Consider the following 21216-nt stretch of genomic DNA (forward strand, 5'->3'; position numbering starts at 1 on the left):
TGGCATGTGATGATTCATCGCCCAACCATACTCGTTATTTGCATCCATGTAAGTTATATAAGAACTCTTTTTCTTCTTATCAAAGTTATCTAAGTATTTATTATTAGCAACTGCATAACGATTTGAACATTGAGAGATTCCACCTCTTATACCCTTCTCTATAAATAGTAATTTGTCATAGTCAGTTAATAATTCTAGTTTTTGTTTTGTCATCTTTAATATTGCATCCCAGAAAAACCCAGGACCGGTAAGATACCACGCTGGATCCAATTTATATGTTTTAAGAGCTGTATCTCTGAAATTTTCAATAATATATGTTAGTTGAAGAACATCTGTTTTGTTGTAATGAACAGTAAAGTCATCTATTAACTTCAGATCGAATTCTTTACAAACTCGTACATGAAGGTTATGACGCTCAGGACTCATTTTTTCTCCTGTTAATCTGTTTGTAAATTTTTCTGGAGATAATGGAACAGGCTCCTTTAACTTTTCCTTAGAATCAACATAATCATATGGATAATCACCTTTTGTAGTAACTAGATCAAGCTTATCAATTGGAAAAAACTTTAATGTTTCTCGAAATTGTTCTGGCTTTAAATTCTTTGCTAACTCTGCTAAGCTTTTTAGTAAAAATCTGAATGAATCAGTGAATCTTAACTTGATAGATTTATCTTTTCCTTTTGCATCCTTATATCGAATGGTTTTTGAAAATGTAATGTAGTTTTCTTCAGTGTTAGCTATTACATCTATTTTTTCTTTCTCATCTCCACCTCCTAAGCTTTTTATAAATAAATGTGCATCATACCTAGAGAGATTGTGGAAATATACAGGAATAAATCTTGGATTTGTATATTTTAGATTGCAATAAGAGTGAGCAGCACCACTAAATTTACCTGTTAAATGATCATGATCATGTACTTTTGTTTTACATGACTCTCTACTATTTTTAAGCTTTTTATATTCATTCTCACAATCTACTAGGACTTCTTTTATCTCTTTTCTCTGCTCTTTTATCTCTGTTATGCCATCATCCTCCTCATCTTCTATTTTGAGATGATGTTCTTCTTCCAAGTGTTTAGCTCCTCCTTTTATTTTCTTCTTTAAATACTCAATTTTAATCTTTAAACCTTCTATTTTCTTTACTAATAAACGTGGTAGATCTTCAAGACTTCCTTCACAAATATGACATATTGTGGCTGATTCATATATTTCTTCTTCCTCTTTAGATAATGGAATCATAGGTGTATAAGTATCATATATTTTTGCTATTTTGATTGCTTCTTCTGTTAACCTTTTTATAAGCTCTTCTGCTACATTATCCCCTATGTATTCTACTGGCTCACTTTTATAGGATTCCAAAGTGCTTTTTACATAGTAAATAAAACTATTAGGTTCATGTAGTTGATAAGCATTTGAGTAGGATCTTTCAGGATCAGGCTGACATGTACTTATTCCTCTTAGTAATGATTCTAAGTCTGCTATTATTGTGAATGGTATTCTTAAAGAACGCCTATCATTTACAAATTCTAATATCTTATTCCACTCTCTAGGCAAAATGATTTTAGCAGCAGAATGTAAACCACAGTATTCTTCATGTTGTTTTAATAATTCTTCTGATTCAAAATGTTTAGCTAGACATCCCTCACATAAAAATCTCTTATGTCCATCTTTTGTTATTTGACTTCCAACAAGCTTCCATAAATCTTTAATCAAGCAGTAATGTGTTTTATCTTTTTTCTTTAGATATAAAAGACGAAAATGATTTTGTTTTCTTTGTTTAGGTATTTTAAGTGGGTATACCTTTTCATTATCATCTAGGGCAAAGACACTGATAGATATATTAGCTCTATTTTCAAATTTTGGTATATCTGTAATTTGCACAGGAAAGGGGATATCTTTAAAATATTTATCTAATTCATGCTCATATTGTCTAGAAACTCTTTGTGGATCTTTATTAACAGGATGTAATGCTCTTAGAACAGACCATAAGAAACATTTTTGATCTTTGTTTTTAATATTAATGCATGCTTTTCTTCTTTTAATTATTTCTGGAAGTTCTATATATGATGATCCATTCATTGCTACGTATTTATTAATTCTTAACTCAAGATAATTAACAGAATGCAAAGTCCAACCTGAACCTTTTCCTTGAAACTCTTCCATCTCTGTTCTAATTTTTCTAGTTGCATTTTCATAATACTCATTTAGATCGGTGAATTGAAGTATAATTTCATTTGATGTTTTAAAATTATGTTCTCGAATCTGCTTATCTTTTATGAAGTTACATGTGAATGACATATTTACCTTAAGTGCATTAAAATATTTAAATCCATTTTTAATCATACTTTTAACTGGTTTGCTAATTGAACGTAGGAATTTAGAAGGATCTTTATATTCACCTGTGTTTTTTATTTTGAAAGTGTGTAATCTATGTTTAAATGCTGTTTCTTCTAATTCTACTTTGATGGGTATACGTGCTGGCTTCGGTTCTTCAAATACTTCTTCTTTAAATGGGAATATATTTCCAATCTGTTCATCATCATATTGTTTAAGAAGGTTTATTAGTTCTGCTTTTCTTAATCCGGAATATCTTTTGATTCCCTTTTCTTTACATAAGTTTTTTAATTCAACAACAGTATGTTTAATTAAACTCATAATTACTCTATCGTTTTATATAGAAAATCTTACTATTACTCAATTGTTTATCTTCGCCGAATTATTTCTAGTCATTTTTTGTATTATTTTACTTCCATATATCCTAATACAACGCTTAACATTCTACACTCCTGCCATTGTCTACATATTACACGTTGTATTAGAACACGACTTTTATGAGAATAACCCATCAAAGTTACATATACACATATTAAAATTACATCATTTTTGTAAACTTATTCATCATCGTCATAATCATCACTACCATATTTATATTCATCATCACTATCCAAATCAGATGTTTTTTGTTGTATTATTGATAATTCTTTTTCCTTTAACAGTATTTGCTTCTCTAGTAGTGCTGTTATGAGTTTAAGATCATGATGAATTAATTTAAGTCTATCATGTAATAAATCAAAATATGTCTTCATATTTATTATATAGAAAATTAGCAAAAATGATCATTATTTTTTAAAATTTATATATATACGATAGAGTAATTATGAGTTTAATTAAACATACTGTTGCTGAATTGAAAAACTTATGTAAAGAAAAGGGTATACGAGGTTATTCAAAGCTTACAAAAGCAGAACTAATAACCTTAATCAACGAACACAGAACAACTACCACAAGTTCACAACAACTAACTGAACTTATAAAAGACATGGTTCAAAAATTAAATCCTGAACATATCGTAAACTACTTTGAAAATCCACTTTGTAAAAATATAGTTATAGATGTGCTTAATAATCGAAATGTCGAAGAATGGAGACAAATTTCAGAAATAAAGGATTTATCCGATAACTTTCTACATACTTTCAGAAACAAGATAAATTGGTATCCAGTTACATTTAAACATAATCTATCACTTTCTTTTATTGAAAATCACAAAGAACACATTGATTGGGTTAGACTATCAAGAAGAAAAGATCTGACTAAACACGAAAGCATTATTAATAAGTATGGCGATATGATTTTCTGGGATGAATTGTGTGAGCCAAAGTTTGATTCAAGGTATGGGCGATATTCTCATCTAAAACCAGAATTCGTATTAAAACATAAAGAACATGTAAGACAACATATAAGATGGTATTACTACACTAATGAATATGCTCGACAAATGACGGAAGATTTTCTTAATGAGTTTAAAGAAGAGATTGATTGGCTTGCATTCACTGAAATAAATAACTGGACAAAGTATACAGAGAAACAAGCTATTAATTTTTGTACACAATTCAGAGAATACTTACAATGGGATATAATCTCTTATCATTCAAATTTGCTCACACTTGCATTCCTAAGAACCTTTAAAGAAAAACTCTGTTGGGATGCAGTTTCTAAAAAGTGTCATATTGAAAGAAAATAACAACCTTCTTGAGCGAATTTAATTCTCTTATCAATTGGCGAGCTATTACACCGAAACTAGATGAAACACATGTGAGAAAATACCAGAATAAAGTTTATTGGCCAAATGTTAGTTTAGATGATAAAAGCGAAAAATTCATTCTCGAGTTTGAAAGCAAAGGTTTAGATTTAAGTGGGATAGTATATACTTGTTGGAATAGGAGTTTTTCTGAAAGCTTTATAATGAGAATCAAAGACAAGATCAATATAGTTGAATTCTTAAGATTAAATAGACATGTTAGCGATAGCCTTAGAAACAAACTAATGTTACTTTCATCAGGTTTACGCTTAATAGAAAACTCAGAAGAATGTTCAATATGCAAAGAAACAAAAACTCAATTGTGTAAAACAGCATGCGAACATGTGTTCTGTGTTGAGTGTATGGTTACCTGGTTAGGAAATAATAACACTTGTCCTTTGTGTAGAACGGTTATATATAATAATAGCAATTGATAACCCGGTTTATTCTAGATATTGATAGCACGTTTTTATGAAGAATTAGGTTAGTGTAGATTAATGCTAAACTTTTATGATCAATAATCATAAAAGTTATATTTACATAACCCTTACCTTTATAAATATCTCCATCCACATGATAATCATACTTTTTCTTTTACTTTATTTAGAAGGTTGATTGAGTCTCCCTTACAAATAAAACAATCATCATTCACAAGTGGAATGATTCACTATTCATACTAACCTTTTATGTAATAATAATCATAAAAGACATTATATATTTACACTACAACATTACTTTTATCTATCCAACTATTATGTGATTCATCAAATCCTAACCATTTAACATATACTTTATCACCTTTCCTTCTTAACACCTTTTCCACCAAGTATTCATCCTTATGTTTCGTCTTTAATAGTTCTGGTTCGTAAAATCTACCTTGTACATCCTCTTCTTCTAAATCTTTAATTCTATATGTAGGTGGATTAGATAGAATAACTTCACTAATAACAAATACTTCTGTTGACCAATTAGGTGTATATCCTTTCTCAAATAACCCTTTCGACTTACTTATACGAACATGATCACCTAATTTGTATTTGGGCTTAACACGCTTATATTCTTTTTGATACACTTTCTTTAATATTGTTCGCTCATTTTTGTTGTTAACTTCTATAGATTTTAAACCAATTGTTCTATGTACTTTGTTATTATATTCATCAACCAAACCTTGCAATATTTTTAACCACTTATAATTACCTTGAACAGTAAATTTCTTCCACATATTTTGTTTAAGTGTTTTGTTAAATCTTTCAACAACAGAAGCTTTTTTACCACTATATGTTGAGTAATGATTGATATTGTTTTTTCCCATCAAATCTTCAAATTCTTTATTGTAAAACTCTTTCCCTTGATCTGTTTGTAAGTTATTAGGTTTTCTTACTTTTAACACTGATTCAAATGCTTCTGTAACATTCTTACCACTCTTATCTTTAACAGGAACTGCAAATGCATATTTTGAAAACACATCTATAATCGTTAGCAAATACTTATACCCTTTATTGATTTTGGAAATACCTTTTAACACACCACTATCCATTTCCACAAGATCTGCTTGCCAAAGATCATCAATACCTTTAACAATAACACTTAACCTAGGATAATTTTTTCTAGATGGTTTATGAATTTCTTCTATAATATCTTCTCTAATACCTTCACCTTCATATAGTCAATCGGGGTTTTTAATGAATTGGGATTTATTAGTATCACATACAACACATATACCTTTCTTAACATATCTCCCATTCTTTGTCTGTTCTATTCTAATGTTATCTATTTTTGTATCTGTTGATTTCTTACACTTAACACAATACATCATTATTTATTAAAAGAAAATAATTAAGGTTCTCTTTCTATATACATAATAACTTCCAATAATTTTCCTTCTTCCATAGCTGAATTTTTTTGTGCTTGAAACATAATTTTATCACCCTTTTTAATGTTTAATGGCAAATTTACCACTAAAGTATTGTTCAAAAATATATCTAAAACGTATCTATCCAAACTTAATTCCATATGCATTATTTTTCCATTGTAGAGAAACTCATAATCATTAGATAGATTAAATATTCTGAAGATTGGATTTGGAACATTTCTAGTTCTCAATCGACATAATAAATTTATAGTTTCTTTAAGATTAAATAGATTAGATTAAAAGTTTCCTTTTTCATCATTTGAAAATCTTGTTTTGTTGTAAGTGTATTTAATTGGGATGATATTTCTGACTTATATTGATTACATTCTGAAACAGGAACTTTCGCTTTAAATAGAATAGTAACATTATTATTGGTCTTTTTAAATTATTCCATATATTCACCTTTTAAAACCTCAATATCATCTTTCTTTATATGTGTGTCTTGTAATGATTTTAATACATCTTCAAATTTGTTTCTATCACTTTCTAATTGGTTGTTAATATCGCTTTTCACTAACTCGAGCTGGTTTAACGTAATAGCATCTTGTTGATCAATACCATTAGTTATATTAACTAATCTTTTTTGTGTAAAATCAATCCACGATCTATAATTTGTTGTGAAAATTGTATTTAGTTCAGATTTAAAATTTGTACGACTCATTAAATTTTGATGTGTCTCTCTTTTATATTTTTCAAATTCTTCATTCTTAACAACATTATCTAAATTCCTTAACTGCTCTTCACTAATATCACTTACCTTACTTTTAATATTACCAAAAATATCCATATTTATTATATAATAATTTGAGTTATTTAACGGCAAGTAAAACAGTTATACGAGCTCCACCAAAATCAATCAAATCACCATTCTCATCTTTAATTGAAACTTTGAAATTATTAAATTTATTGTGATGTATTGGGAAAAATATATTTTCATTAGGTTCATATATAATTGGTTCTCTAAACTCTGCATTTGTTCTAAATGTTGCAATTAAGTCTGTTTCGTTGTGTGTTGTATCATTGTGTTTTAAAATCATACCTTCTGCTAAATCACAGTGAATATTTATAGTATCAAACGGATGAAACATTGGCACCTTATCTCCAACATGTTCTATATTTTCAGCCAAGTTCCTTTCACTAAAACCTAATACAGTATTAATGGTATCTAAGGTTATATTACATTGCTGGCTAAATATTTTAACTCTATTTTTCCTTCTATCCTCAGTAAATTGAATATTTTTAAAAGGATCGTTGGTATATGGAAGGTTTGATTTAACATATTCTTCTAATTCTTGTAAACTATATTGACCAGGCTGAATTATGAGTTGTTTTGTAAATTTTAAGTTACTATTACAAAATGTTAATTTGTTGTTCTTTTCTGTAATGTTTGGAGTTAAGTATGTTGTATAAAATCCTGCAACAGCTACTTCTAAATCGTTTTCAAATGGGTAATGCAATGACATGTTTAATACAGATGAATAACCATTTAAATTAAATACCTTCATTTATTATATAATAAATAACTATTATGGATAATTGGGATATTAAAGTAAGGTTAACAGAAGAAAGAGCGAAGAAAAAGAGGAATGGTGAGTTGTTACCTGATGATATAAGATGTTTAATAGTTGGGCCTAGTGGTTGTGGTAAAACGACGTTAATGATTGATAATTTTTTGTTAGCACCTAAATGGTTAACATATGCAAATGTTTATATATATTCTAAAAGTTTAAATCAACCTAAATACCAACACTCAATACAACTTTTTCGAGATATTGAACGTAATATTAAAGACACAATAGCAATAATAAAAGGAAACAATGAAGAGATTATCCCATTAGATGAATGTGAGGACTATTCTGTGGTAGTATTTGATGATTTCATATGAGAAGAACAAAATCACGTTAGAGAATATTTTACTCGAGGTCGTCATAAGGGTTTGAACTGTTTCTATCTTGGACAAACCTATTCTAAAGTACCAAAACAATTAATTAGGGACAACTTAAACTTTCTTTGTATATTTAGACAGGACAATGTAAATTTAAAACATATATATGATGAATTTGTTGCATCTGATATGTCGTTTGAAAAATTACAATCATTATGTAGCAAGTGTTGGAGTGAAGAACATGGTTTCTTAACAATAGATATGACTAGGAAGGTGAATAATGGTAAATATAGAAATAAAATTAAAGAATTTCTAAAAGTGTAAACAAAACGTATATGAACGCAGGTGAACGTATATGTTATGTTATGTTATGTTATGTTTTTATTTTTTCTTTATATAATAAATGGATGTTAATAAAGCTAAGAAGTATATTAAGTTAAAAGAAGAACTTGTTAAAAGATTTAAGGAAATTAAACAAAGTAATCGAAGTAAGTATGAAAAATTTAAAGAACAAGATCAGCCTGTTATTGATGCAATTAAAGATTTAGGGCAAGATATATCAAAAGTAGCAGAAGAAAATAAAAATCTAATTCAAGAGTTAGTTCCAGTTGTACATAAAAGTGCGAGAGTGGATTCAAGCTTATTAGAAATACCGCCTTTGTATGATAGTTCTATAAATGAAAGTGATACGCCTATAATAGAAGAAATAAAACACATGAAAAAACAAATTAAATATAAAGTAGAAGGAATAGAATCTTTAGCAACAACTCATTTTGGTAAGATTGCCTCAAGATATTATGCAACTAGAGATGATAAAAGTTTTGGAATACAACCATATGATGAAGATGGGAAAATTATACATATGATAGGAAATGCGGAAGTTAAAATTCATGGTGATGATTTAGTTATTAATAATCGACATTATACAGGAACAGAAGGTTTATGGGAATTATTGACAAAACATAATCCGACAAATTATAATGATGATGATCTAGAAAAATATAAACAAATAGTAATTGATTCGAGTGTTGCATTTCATAATAATGATCCAAGTACTAGAAAACAAAAATCTAGTAAAGGTAAAAAATATAAAGAAATTATCAAACCTATTTGGGATGAATATATAAAACCAACAACACCTTCAAAAAAGACACCAAAATCTGGAGAAGGAATAAAGGTATATAACGAATTATCAAAAGAATACATATGGATGGATGATGTGAGAAAACTGATTGATCGCTTGATTGTTATTGATGGGGAAGAAAAATCTGGAAATGATAACTTTTATAATGAGAAAGTAGGTATAGTGGATATGATTAATTCTAAACTTGCACAATTTATACCTAATGATCCAAAAGGTATAGGTTATTTGATAAAGATATTGAATACGCTGCCACCAAAATTTTGGAATAGTGAAAAATATGAAAAAGGATTAATGAATAAGATTTTAAACCTGAAAGGAATTCCAGAGTTACATATACCAGGTTATGAATTTTGCGGACCTTTTACTAAGTTACAAGAAAGATTAGAAAGAGGTGATAAAGGTATTAATCCATTAGATGAGGCTTGTAAAGAACATGATATATACTATAGGGATAATAAAGATACAGAATCAAGACATATTGCAGATAAGGAATTAGAAAATAAAGCTTGGGAAAGAGTTTTTGCTATAGATGCTAATTTAATAACTGAAAAACTACCTGCTCTTGGAACTGCTTTAGTGATGAATACAAAAGTAAGATTTGGTTTAGGTTTATAAGTAATGAAAGTAAGATTAGGTTTATAAGTATTTTTTAGATTTAGGTTTATATGTACTTTTTATGGAAATTTTTCATAAAAAGCTTTTAATTATATAATAAATATGCAGTTAAAAGGTTTTACATTTACGATTCCTAATCAGGAACTTAAACAATTAAATATAGATCACATTTTAACTAACAAACAACTCAAACAAAATAAAGCAAAACTAAATAAAGGACAATGTATGTCTCTATCGCTTTCTATACCACAACTTAAGAAAATAAACAAAGAAATGAAGACAAATGATAATAAAGTTCATTATGGTGGTTTTATATTTACTTTTCCAACGATTTTAGCTTTAATAGGTGCTCTAGGTTCTGTTGCTGGAGGTGCGGCTGCTATTGCTAAGACTGTAGATGATGCAAAAAAAAATAAAATGGAATTAGAGGAACAAAAGCGACATAACTTAGCAATGGAAGAAAAACAAGGTGGTAAGCTTTCAAAAAACGTAAACTCCAAAACAGTAAAGAAAAAGAAGAAATTAAACCTTTAAGTAATTTAGATCTAATACAACTTGTTAAAAAACTTAAGATAAGAAACTTTAGAGGTGTATTTATGAGTGATGAATTGCCTAAACAACCAAGGAAGAATGAGTGTGGTATTGTTAATTTTGATACGTCTAAAAATATAGGAATGCATTGGATTTGTTATTGGAAAAAAGGAAATAGAAAGTATGTGTTTGATTCATTTGGAGGTAATCCGCCAAAAACACTCGTAAAATATCTTGGTCATAATATAGAGTACAATAGCAGCCGTATACAACATTTTAACGAGGTAATTTGTGGACATTTATGCATTACAGTGTTAAAAAAGTTTACAGATGGGTATAGTTTTTCAGAAATTATTAGTCAGGTGAATAGGAATAAGGATATTTGGAGAAGTTATATTTAAGTTTTTATGGGCTTAATTCATAAAACGATTACAAATATTTTTTATAATAAATATGGATAAGATAGAATCATATGAATTACAATCCTTTAAACCTAATCAAAAAACAATCGAGAATTTAAATAAGCCAAACAGGTCTATTGAATTTGATATTGACGTGGGTGATGGCTTCATACATCCTTATTATGCTGATATTTATGTAAATTTTGAAATTAGAGGTAGAGATGGTGATGGAGAATATACTACTGGTCAAAATATTAGACTTATTAATAATTTCTTCCCACATTTGTTTTCTCAAATTCAAGTTAGTAAGCATGGTCAGATATTGGATATTATTGATTATCCTGGTTTAACTTCAACAGCTGTAAACACATGTACGATTTCAAAACCAGAGGCAAATCACTATGATGAATGTGGATGGGAAGGAATTACATGGGCAAGAACAGATGAAGAAATAGTGTTTTTGCTAAGACTTTTGCCAGGATTTTGTTCAGATTTTAAAGATATTATGTGGAAAGGAGGATTGAAATATACATTTAAAAGAAGTGGTTCTGATGATAATGCATTTGCTATTTGGAAAACAAAAAAGCAGGATGGAACATATGAGAATGATCAACCACATCCAGGTAAAATTAAGATTACAAATATGGAGTTAAGAATGCCTATTGTTAATTATGAACCTAACTATGCCACCTTGTTAAGATCTAATATGTTAAAAGAAGGTAAGATTCCTATTTCATTTAACACGTATCAATGTTTACAGAAATCAGTTAGTGGTAAATATTTAGAATTCGATTTAACCACACAATTTAACTCAAGTGAATTTGATATGCCTAATTTTGTGATTGCCTTTTTCCAAACTGATAGAAATGATAATCAAGAAAGAGATTCAAGCTATTTTGATCATTGTAAAGTTCAGAATATCCATTTTCGTAATTCTAGAAATGAATCTTTGCCATTAGAATCTTTAAACTTAGATTTTGCAAAACATAAGTATTTGAAAGTTTATGAAATGTATAAGGTATATAAGCGAGCTACAATTGGAAATACTGAGATGTTTTATTACCCGAAGGAGTTTTTAGAAAATAGGCCGATGTTCGTTATTAACACAAGCAAGCATAAATCAGTAACTGTAAGTGATAGAAGTAATTTGAAACTGACTGTTAATTTTGAAAGCGATGTACCAGATAAAACAATTTGCTATGTTGTTATGATTGGTAAGAAAAATTTAGAGTATGATGTTGAGAAAGAAAAAATAATTGAGAAGATATAAATTAATTATATGTTTATTAGATTTGTTTAGTTTGTAAGTGTTTTCATGATATTATCATAAAAACTTATTTAATAAAATGACTATTCCAGATAACATTCCACGTGAGAATTTAATTGTGTTAATTGAAGATACTCTATTAAATCTTGGAAAGTTATTAATGAAAAACAAAAGGAAGTTCAAGAGAATAAAATGTGTTTATACTACTCTTATTACGTTATCAATTCTATTATCAGCTTCTACAGGGTTCATCAATGTATTTATTCCTGTTACAATGTATTCAATTATTACAACTGCATTTGCTTCGGCTTCTGCTGTTATCACTGGTCTATCAACACGGTTTAATATAGCTTCAAAGAAAGAATATTATAAAAATATGGTGAACCGAATCGGGATGTTTAAAGATGAGCTTAATGTAATTAAGCTCATGAATGGTGAATTAACAGATGAAAATGTAAGAGATATTGTTAACAGAATCAATGACATACTTAACGAAATTCGAGGCTATTAGAAACTGATTTTTAAAAAGTTTTAATATAATAAATACGATGGCGAGTCATATTGAACTTTTAAATAAACTTGGAAGTCTTGAACAAAAACAGGTTACTGGATTAAGAGAATTAGAATTAAATACAGAATATAAGATTGTGAAAGTGGAAAAGATTAAAACTAAGTTTGGAAAGAGCATTTTAGTTGAATGTGAAGAGTTTAAGGTATTTCTTACACCTAGATTTACAAAGCACTTAACAGATAAAATGATTGATGAGATCGTTAAAGATGGAATAAAAATAAAATACACTGGTTTAAAAGATAATTATCCAACTGTTGAGTTCTGTATGTGAATCCAAAAAATGAAAAAAAATATGTCATCAGAAGTAAAAAATGGAGTGAATAGAATGGATCCTCAAAAGAAATTTATACTTACTAATAATTTCAATGTAATTGTGAAAAATGTGCAAACCGAAGTTCAAGTTGTTTTTGATATTAACGGCTGTCTATTCAGCTTGAATTATGATCAGTGGACAGAGTTTAAGAAGTCATTGTTTCCTATTGAGAATGAAGTTAGCAGAAGATTCCATTATCAATATCCGAACTTGTAATTTTAAGTATGTTTTAAGTGTATAAGTGTTTTTGATTTCATTATCAATATCCGAACTTGTAATTTTAAGTGTATAAGTGTTTTTATAGTCTGATACTATAAAAACTAAGACCTTTGGATATACAGAACATAATGTCATTTGAATTTTAAAGATACATATATAAATAAGGGATTTATTTGAGTTTTTTGTAATTATATCCTTAGAGTTATGCAATTTATAAGACATTCAATAGATAGGAAATTTATTTGTCTATTGATTGCCGTTTGCATTTTGAAAATCGGTTAATAAACAACGGAGATATAACAAATTCTGAATAATATCCTTAGAGATATGCAATCCACAATACAATCAAAAAATAGCAATTTTTTTCTTTATCGATTGTCGTTTGAATTTTGAAAATCGGTTAATAAACAACAAAGTTATAACGATCTGGAGATATTTTCCCTCATGAGCCGCCATTAAAAACGTGTTGATTATCGTTTCAAAAAATTATCATATTTACCTTATTTAGTACTAGTTTATTTGTAATAGTTTCAGAGCTTAATTCATAATTTTAACAATTCTGGAAAAACATGATAAAAAGAATTAGTTTCCAACCCTGTTTGTCACGTGAAGGTAAAAATCATCACGTTACATTGTCACGTGAAGGTAAAAATCATCACGTTACATTGTCACGTTATATAGCTACAATTTCTTCTCTTCACAATCGAAAAAGTTTTAAACTTCTTAGTTTAGCTATATAACGTGACAGTTTTGGTGTTGTTATTACTAGACTTCCATATACTGCTTGAGGGAATGCAACTTGTGACTTAAAAAGAAACAAGTTCTCCTTTACATATGTTCATATGGAAGTCACGTACGCAGCTTGCATGCAAAAAATCTTCCTCATATACAATGGAAGTAGATAGCCTTCGCTTTAATACAACTTATTTTTTTTATTCTTACCAAGCAAACTGGATTGTGTGTGCATGTATCAGTGAGTTGGATGAATGAATATATATATATATATATATATATATATATATATATATATATATATATATATATATATATATATACTGTGGCTGTGCGTTTATTCAATACTCATATACACTTTAAGTTCATCTTCTTATTACTCAGCTATTAGTAGGCCGATTTTAATCAAACAAAAAGTATTTTTTCAATCAAAGACAGCACTATAAGGTATAAGTTTTAGATGTAAGTTTTTATGATTTTAAATGTCATAAAAGCATATTCAATCTCACTTTAACATTGTAGTTATGGGAATACTTTGCATTAGTTTATTGGGTCCTTATATGCTAGTCCGCTAATGTTAAAGCAAAAATATATATATTCAAAGAAAGTGTTTAGTAATTACGTTAGTCATCTAGTGGTGATTTATAGTTAGTGATATTATATCCCTTTTCTTTAAATTCTGGCAATCTTTTTTGTATCCAATCATGAAGTTTTATATGGGATATGGAACAAAAGTTCTCATTATAATATGCAGGAATTCCACATACAACACACTTATTATTAATATTTCCTTCATTAGTTAAGTCATAACAAGATGTAGTTTCACTCCTTGTAGAAAGATGTGGTGGGAAACCAACACGTATTATATCTTTAAATAAAATAACTTGTGGTGCTGGTAATGTAATACCTACGGGGTTACATGTTGGATCTACAAACTTACATTCTGATAATGTAGCAGGTCTTAGAATCATAAATGGTGTATCTGCATCCTTAAAAAATTGATACATTATTTTTATAAAGTCATGCTCTAACATTTTATTCTGTATTTCCATCACTCCTTCTTTTGATGAGAGTGAATAATCTAGCAGCGGTCCAGAATATTTTAAACCCTGTTCAGCTTCTTTATTGAGATTCTCTGCTCTATAACATCTTTTACAATTATCAGACCTCTTGTTTCCATTTCTAGCGAACTCTTGGAATTGTTTTAATTCTCCACAAATTACACACTTTTTCATGATTTATTAAATATAAAATATTCAAAATACTTAGTTCATTCTTTGTTATAATTACATTGATTTCCACGATTTGATTCTAAATGTGATAAAAGCAAGTACACAAGGTACAATACTCAATATACTTTGCGCTCTGTAACTTTGTTTAAGTACTATGGTCAGTGGCGGGTTTGGGGTAACTTTGTTTAAGTACTATGGCCAGTGGCGGGTTTGGGGTAACTTTGTTTAAGTACTATGGCCAGTGGCAGGTTTGGGATAACTTTAAGTACTATGGTCAGTGGCGGGTTTGGGGTAACTTTGTTTAAGTACTATGGCCAATGGCGGGTTTGGGGTAACTTTGTTTAAGTACTATGGTCAGTGGCGGGTTTGGGGTAACTTTGTTTAAGTACTGTGGCCAGTGGCGGGTTTGGGGTAACTTTGTTTAAGTACTATGGTCAGTGGCGGGTTTGGGGTAACTTTGTTTAAGTACTATGGCCAGTGGCGGGTTTGGGGAGAAAGTGCGTCAGAACTGATATCAATGATACTACTTTCATCGTTTCCAATAATTCTTGTTTGTCTAATGGCTAGGACGCTCGCAGAATTGTACACGCGGTCCCGGGTGAAAGAACACACGTTCTTCTTTGGCTGTCATATATTTCCTTGCTAGTTAAGAAAGTCAACAGCTAAGCAGTCAAGCTATTGTCTTATGGCATTCGAAAGCACTACGAGCAGCCAAGAATCAACTCTTCCTGTTAGTAGAAGAATGAGAAACAGCTGTGTTTCATATTGAAGTTTTAGCACATATCATACCTTTGCACCGTTGTTGCACTCTTGTCCGTGAACACGAGACGTCACTCACGATACAAGTTATCACTGTATGTCCCTACTTAATACGATTGTGTTGCCCCAATTCGCGTGTTTCACTGGGGATTAAAATACAACACCATCGTGAAGATCTCCTAGATATGGAGTATGCCTTACTTGCCAGAGATGAAACAGAAACTAGTTTGGTCAAAGACTTTTACTAATGATGTCAGCGCATATCTATTACAACCCAGGAAAACTACAAAGAAAAAAAAGAAGAAAGAAAAAAGAAGAAACAACCAGAAACTGGAATCTCATTTGGATGAGATCAATGTATTTTTATTTCTGAAGAAATCAACAACGTACAAATTGGTACGTTATTGTCAATAATATTTACAAAATTTTAATTAAATTATTATAGACCCTATAGCGGTATTGTGTTGACCAATATATTCACCTGTTACAACAACATTGATAATATTTCATCGTTTCCAAACATGTTTAGCAATACGAGAAACATGTTCATATTTTGAACGTTACTTTGTAAAATCTGTCGCACATCATATAATTTAATATTGCATATGTTACATTGTATCCACATATAATGAGTCTCTTATTCGAAAAATAACGGCACTATTTTGTTGATTAAAGACACTATAATGTTAATTTTAAATGCAACAAAACCAAACTGTTGAATTTCTAGAATCGATCCCTCAAGTTACACGTTAACCGCATCAGTATATTGGAGTAAAATGAAAATTCTTTGCTAAATAAGTAATTGTTGTAATAGAGTATTATATTAAATTTAATGTTCAAAACATTATGTATATAACACGTTCATGCAAATCTATGTGTATTTCGTTTTTCTCTGATGCTTCTGATAATGCAATGGATGCATAATTATGTTCAAAGCTTATATTCTACAAACTTGTAAAAATAAGAGCAGAATGAATGCTAGTAGTAAGAGAATGAAGAATAAGTAATCTTTTAATTCAAATTAGCAAACATTATTGCTTATATGCCCATGTTAGTTATTTTAAAACTCACCTTTGTTCATCTGATTTTATTGATATGCAGTTGAAGTTCCCCTTGGTTTCATTCTTGAAGTAAGAGCAGGATTCTACTGGATAACCATTTATGGAACAATTTGTTACTAACTCCTCGCATGGCCTGTAATTTTCCGACATAAAAAAAAACAAACTCTTTATTTGTGTCATTTCACAAACACAAGCTGAAACAATGAGTTGAGTTGAGTTGATTTTAGTTTAGCGTCCCTGTAAGCAGCGAGGCTATATGAGACGTGGACCCACTGATTAACGTGGAATCCGAACCACATGAGCTTCCGCCGGGAATCGAACCCGGGTACGCTAACCGCTTAGCCACGAGGGAGCTCAAGCTGAAACAATGTTCTGATAAAACGTAAATAACAACTTTAAATAGAACACGGCATAGGTGAAAATTCCATGCATGCTTTCACTATTATTGAAAACAAGATTCTCTATGTTATCTACAGGGTGTTTCAAAAGAACACCGACAACGTTTGGGAGCTGATTCCTGAGACCAAGGTAAGACGAAAAGTATAGACCATCCTGGGTGAACAAGTGCTTCCTTTGGAAATTATAGGCTACCAAAAACATAAAGAAATGAAGTTTAAAGGCCCATAGCTCCAAAACTATGGGATCTACTGTAGTCGGGTCAGGACTTCACTTAGGAACTAGTATGTTCCCTATCCAAATATCAAACTTTCAGAATACTGCGGTACGTTGGCAACATTTTTTATAGAGGTAGTTGATTAGTACTTCAAATTATATGCTTGTAGCCAAACTCCGTCTTTAACACTTGTTGCGTGAGGATTCTGAAACATGTACTTTTGGATAGCCCACATATTACCACACTTAAATATCCAAGAGAAAAATCACAACCACAATTCACAACGCTTACACCGAAATAATTTTATATAATCCCACTTTGGTGTTCCTTATTACTCACTCCCTTCTCTAGATTTTATGTTTATTAGCAATCGCATTCTAAAGGAGGGTTACAGCGACTGATTCCATACACAATTTTTGAGAGTATTTCTGGTAATTTTTCCAACACATTTTTGACAATTTAATACATTTGTTTTGGAGGTATATTTCACTTGCTGGCAAACATATTAATTTGGAATGACCACATCAGTGTCGTCAAAAATATGAATAAATTGTCTAATAACAAATCGATTCCATGTCACAAGTACTTGGACAGAAGGGTGAAGACTGAAAAAGCAAAGACAGCCCCGTGTCAAATGGGCCCAAGGTTAGAAGGGCCCAATTCGAAAGGGACACTCGATAAAAGGGTCCGGAATGAAAAGGCTACGCGAGAAAATTTTCCCGGTAAAAGCAGGCTCACGGCTCAAAATCCGGAGATGAGAAAAGGAATTTAATTAGGAGGCGCGAGGAGACGGCCTTCCCTAACTAAGCTGAAGGGTTATTAGTATAAATAGGAGACTTGAATACTGATCCTGATTTTGTTTGATTTTTGTTTGTTCTGCAACAAACGCTGTCGCCTAAGTCGATTTCCCACGAAACTGTGCTTGCGTTCACATCTATCTTGATTTGTACTTTCATGACAAGTCCGATCAGGCTACATCTATGAAGGACTGTCTATCTCAGTCCTGAAATTCCACTTGAACCCCTGTATTAAAGTATAAAATACTTATTAGTATGAACAAATATTTAATGGAGAGCACCTGTTTTAGTTTGTTGTAAGAATTGTATGTAGATCGGTATACAGGGTTAGTCAAAAATGTTGGGACACGCTAGTAAAGTATCCGGACAGGGCACTTCTACAAAGAACTGCGTCGACGGAGAAGGAGCATATGTTGCAAGTTGGTATTTTTCTAGAAACTGAATTAAATGATTATGTGTAGACCATGGCTGCTATCTTGAATTCCATCATATTATATATCACGATATTTTCTAAATAGAAGAGGTATATGTGTCACACCTAATTATGCTAGAAACTTCCTAAAATTCAGAATCTGAACGGATTTTTGTACGAATGCCAATCGCTTACGAGATACGAATGTTACCTTTACATCTGTTTCTAGTATAATAAAGTATCCGCAAAGGAAAGGAATTACGAGAGAGGTTAGTCGTGTTCTTCAAGTTTCTGCTCGTTAAATTGCTCTGTAAAATATTGCGTAGTCTATTACAGATACCAATATATATTAATAGTACTTATCTTTGTTGTTGTTAATTCTTACCTTAATTCACATTCTTGTTGATAACTGTAAGAGATTAGTGACATTTGCCCCTGTATTTACTTGCCAAAAAGCTATTATTCTACCATCAAGTATGGACAACTCTAAAATTACATTACAATTACAATTATCTAATTCATGCAATAGTAGGCAACAAAAGAAACACGATCGTTATGGTGGTTAAGAGCTAGAAAAACGTTGCACCGTACCTCAATTTCGATACTAGGATATCAGTGTGGCAAATTACAAATAATACAATAAAACAAATTGTTAAGAATGACAATTTTCTTAACGTGAAAACAATGGATGAAGCAAAAATTACAAAATGATCGCACCTAAACATCATAAATGGTTAGACGTGGATACCAAAGGAGAGTAGTTTCTCACATTCTTCAAAAAAAATCTCGTAGAAAAAGGAAAATTTTGCATAATGTATAGGTTTAATATAAAAGCCCAACAGCACAAAAAACACATATACACACGAAACGGAAACAGAGACGAACACTGAATAACGGACACCAGTGGCGCAGCACACTTGCGGCCGTAGCGTAAAAAGAAAATCTCGTAAAAAAGAAAAAAAAGTTACGCAATGTAAAAGTTTATTATAAAAGCCTAAAAGCACAAAAAAATCATATTTACACGAAGCGAAACGAGAGACAAAAACAGCGTAAAGGACACCTGTAGCGTAGCATGGGCCTCCGATACAAGAAAAAGTGATGGAACCCTAGTTGTAAACCAACTTTTTATAATAATAGTAATAATAACAGTAATAGTTATTATTATTATTAATATAATAATAATAATAATAATAATAATAATAATAATAATAATAATAATAATAATAATTATTATTATTATTATTATTATTATTATTATTATTATTATTAAAAACTCGTTTCCCTTTGAAAATATCTCACTCTCATGTGTGCACCTTTTATCAATGAGCGGTCCCAAAGGCCAAAAGAGATAGAAGTCTCCCAGAGAGAGGTACAAACAACTTTTTTGTGATAAATTATACGTCGAAGTTCGAAGCACTTGCTTTTGACAGGCATTTTTTGTTTATTTTGCTTGGGAACAAAAGTACTTGCGGTTAACAAATGACATTATACAATATTGCGAATTTGCAAGTGGATTTATTTACATTACAACTTGTTGTAATAAATAAGTTGCCATTATAAGACATTATTGTTAAAGTTAACGGTTATTTCTCCATCTATAGCAAATAACAAGAGTTAGGGGTAACCTACACCTAGCCGTCTCCAAATATCGATATCAAAAATTTAGGATGTTGATATATCGTCGTCGACTTATTTGCTACATCGAATGTTGACATATGTAAATATCGATATCAACCATATCAATATATTGACATATTGTACAGGCTTAGATCCAAGAAATAATAATGAAATATACTGGAATTAAAGAGACTCCTGCATTTTGCTGTGATTGTCCCTTTTATTTAAATATAATACCCCTATTAAGCGCTAAATCTGGCTACCATGATTTCGAGGTAATCGGTACCCGAAAGTGTAAATGTGTGAACTCGAACCTCGACAGTTCGTTAAAAGATATTTCACATTTCATGTTGCGTTTTTCAGTTACGAAAACACTTCTGGTTGGTTCTATTGATGTTGAGTTACTGAACTTACACACCCCACATAAAAATTGCGACAGCTAAGTCGTGGAAATATTCCATTCAATATACACCTTGTTATAACATAATTGGTCTGGTAAAGAGATCCCCGCTCTCTCCTTCTTTCCTCTCTCCCACTTTAAAATCAGCAATAACATGAGCTCAATTCTCATTTCAAAATATTCATGTATTAGTATCATTAAAGAATAAAAATGAGAAGAAACAATATTCATAAATTGATTTAGGGAGAAACTTAAACACATCTCAATGATAAATTGAAACCAATATATATGTGTTACATGTACAGACGTGAGACAGAGGAAAGGGGGCAGAAGAAGAAATGAAAAATGAGCACAGATAAAAAGCATAAAATTTAAACGTTGTAAGAACAGAACTTATCATATAAAGTTTCGTTTCCAGAAATCAAACACTAATATATAAATAACGTTTGTTTTGTGTTCCTTATAACTATTCGAATATATAGAGGGTGTTCGAAAAAAATAATTAAGTCACTTTCAAAAATGAATGCGAAACTTGCAGTTCAAATAAAGTATGAATTTTCACGGAAACTGTAGAGTACCGAGACACGTCTAGGATCATGCCTAGAGTTTAATACATGTTTTGTTTCTCCGTCGTACGGTTGGACAATCAGTTTGATT

At 30.3% G+C, this 21216-nt stretch overlaps 1 protein-coding gene across 1 annotated transcript in view; it reads right to left on the reverse strand.

The window, feature by feature from the left end:
* Positions 1–21216, reverse strand: part of LOC145674667 (uncharacterized) — a 271952-nt gene that overhangs the window by 14612 nt on the left and 236124 nt on the right. Inside the window, exon 6 of the mRNA XM_081744892.1 lies at positions 16731–16853. Coding sequence (XP_081601018.1) covers positions 16731–16853 — 123 coding nt within the window. The remainder of the gene's footprint in view (positions 1–16730; positions 16854–21216) is intronic.

Source organism: Thermobia domestica, chromosome 17, assembly GCF_964235325.1.
Source record: "Thermobia domestica chromosome 17, izTheDome1.hap1.1, whole genome shotgun sequence".
Classification (NCBI taxonomy): domain Eukaryota; kingdom Metazoa; phylum Arthropoda; class Insecta; order Zygentoma; family Lepismatidae; genus Thermobia; species Thermobia domestica.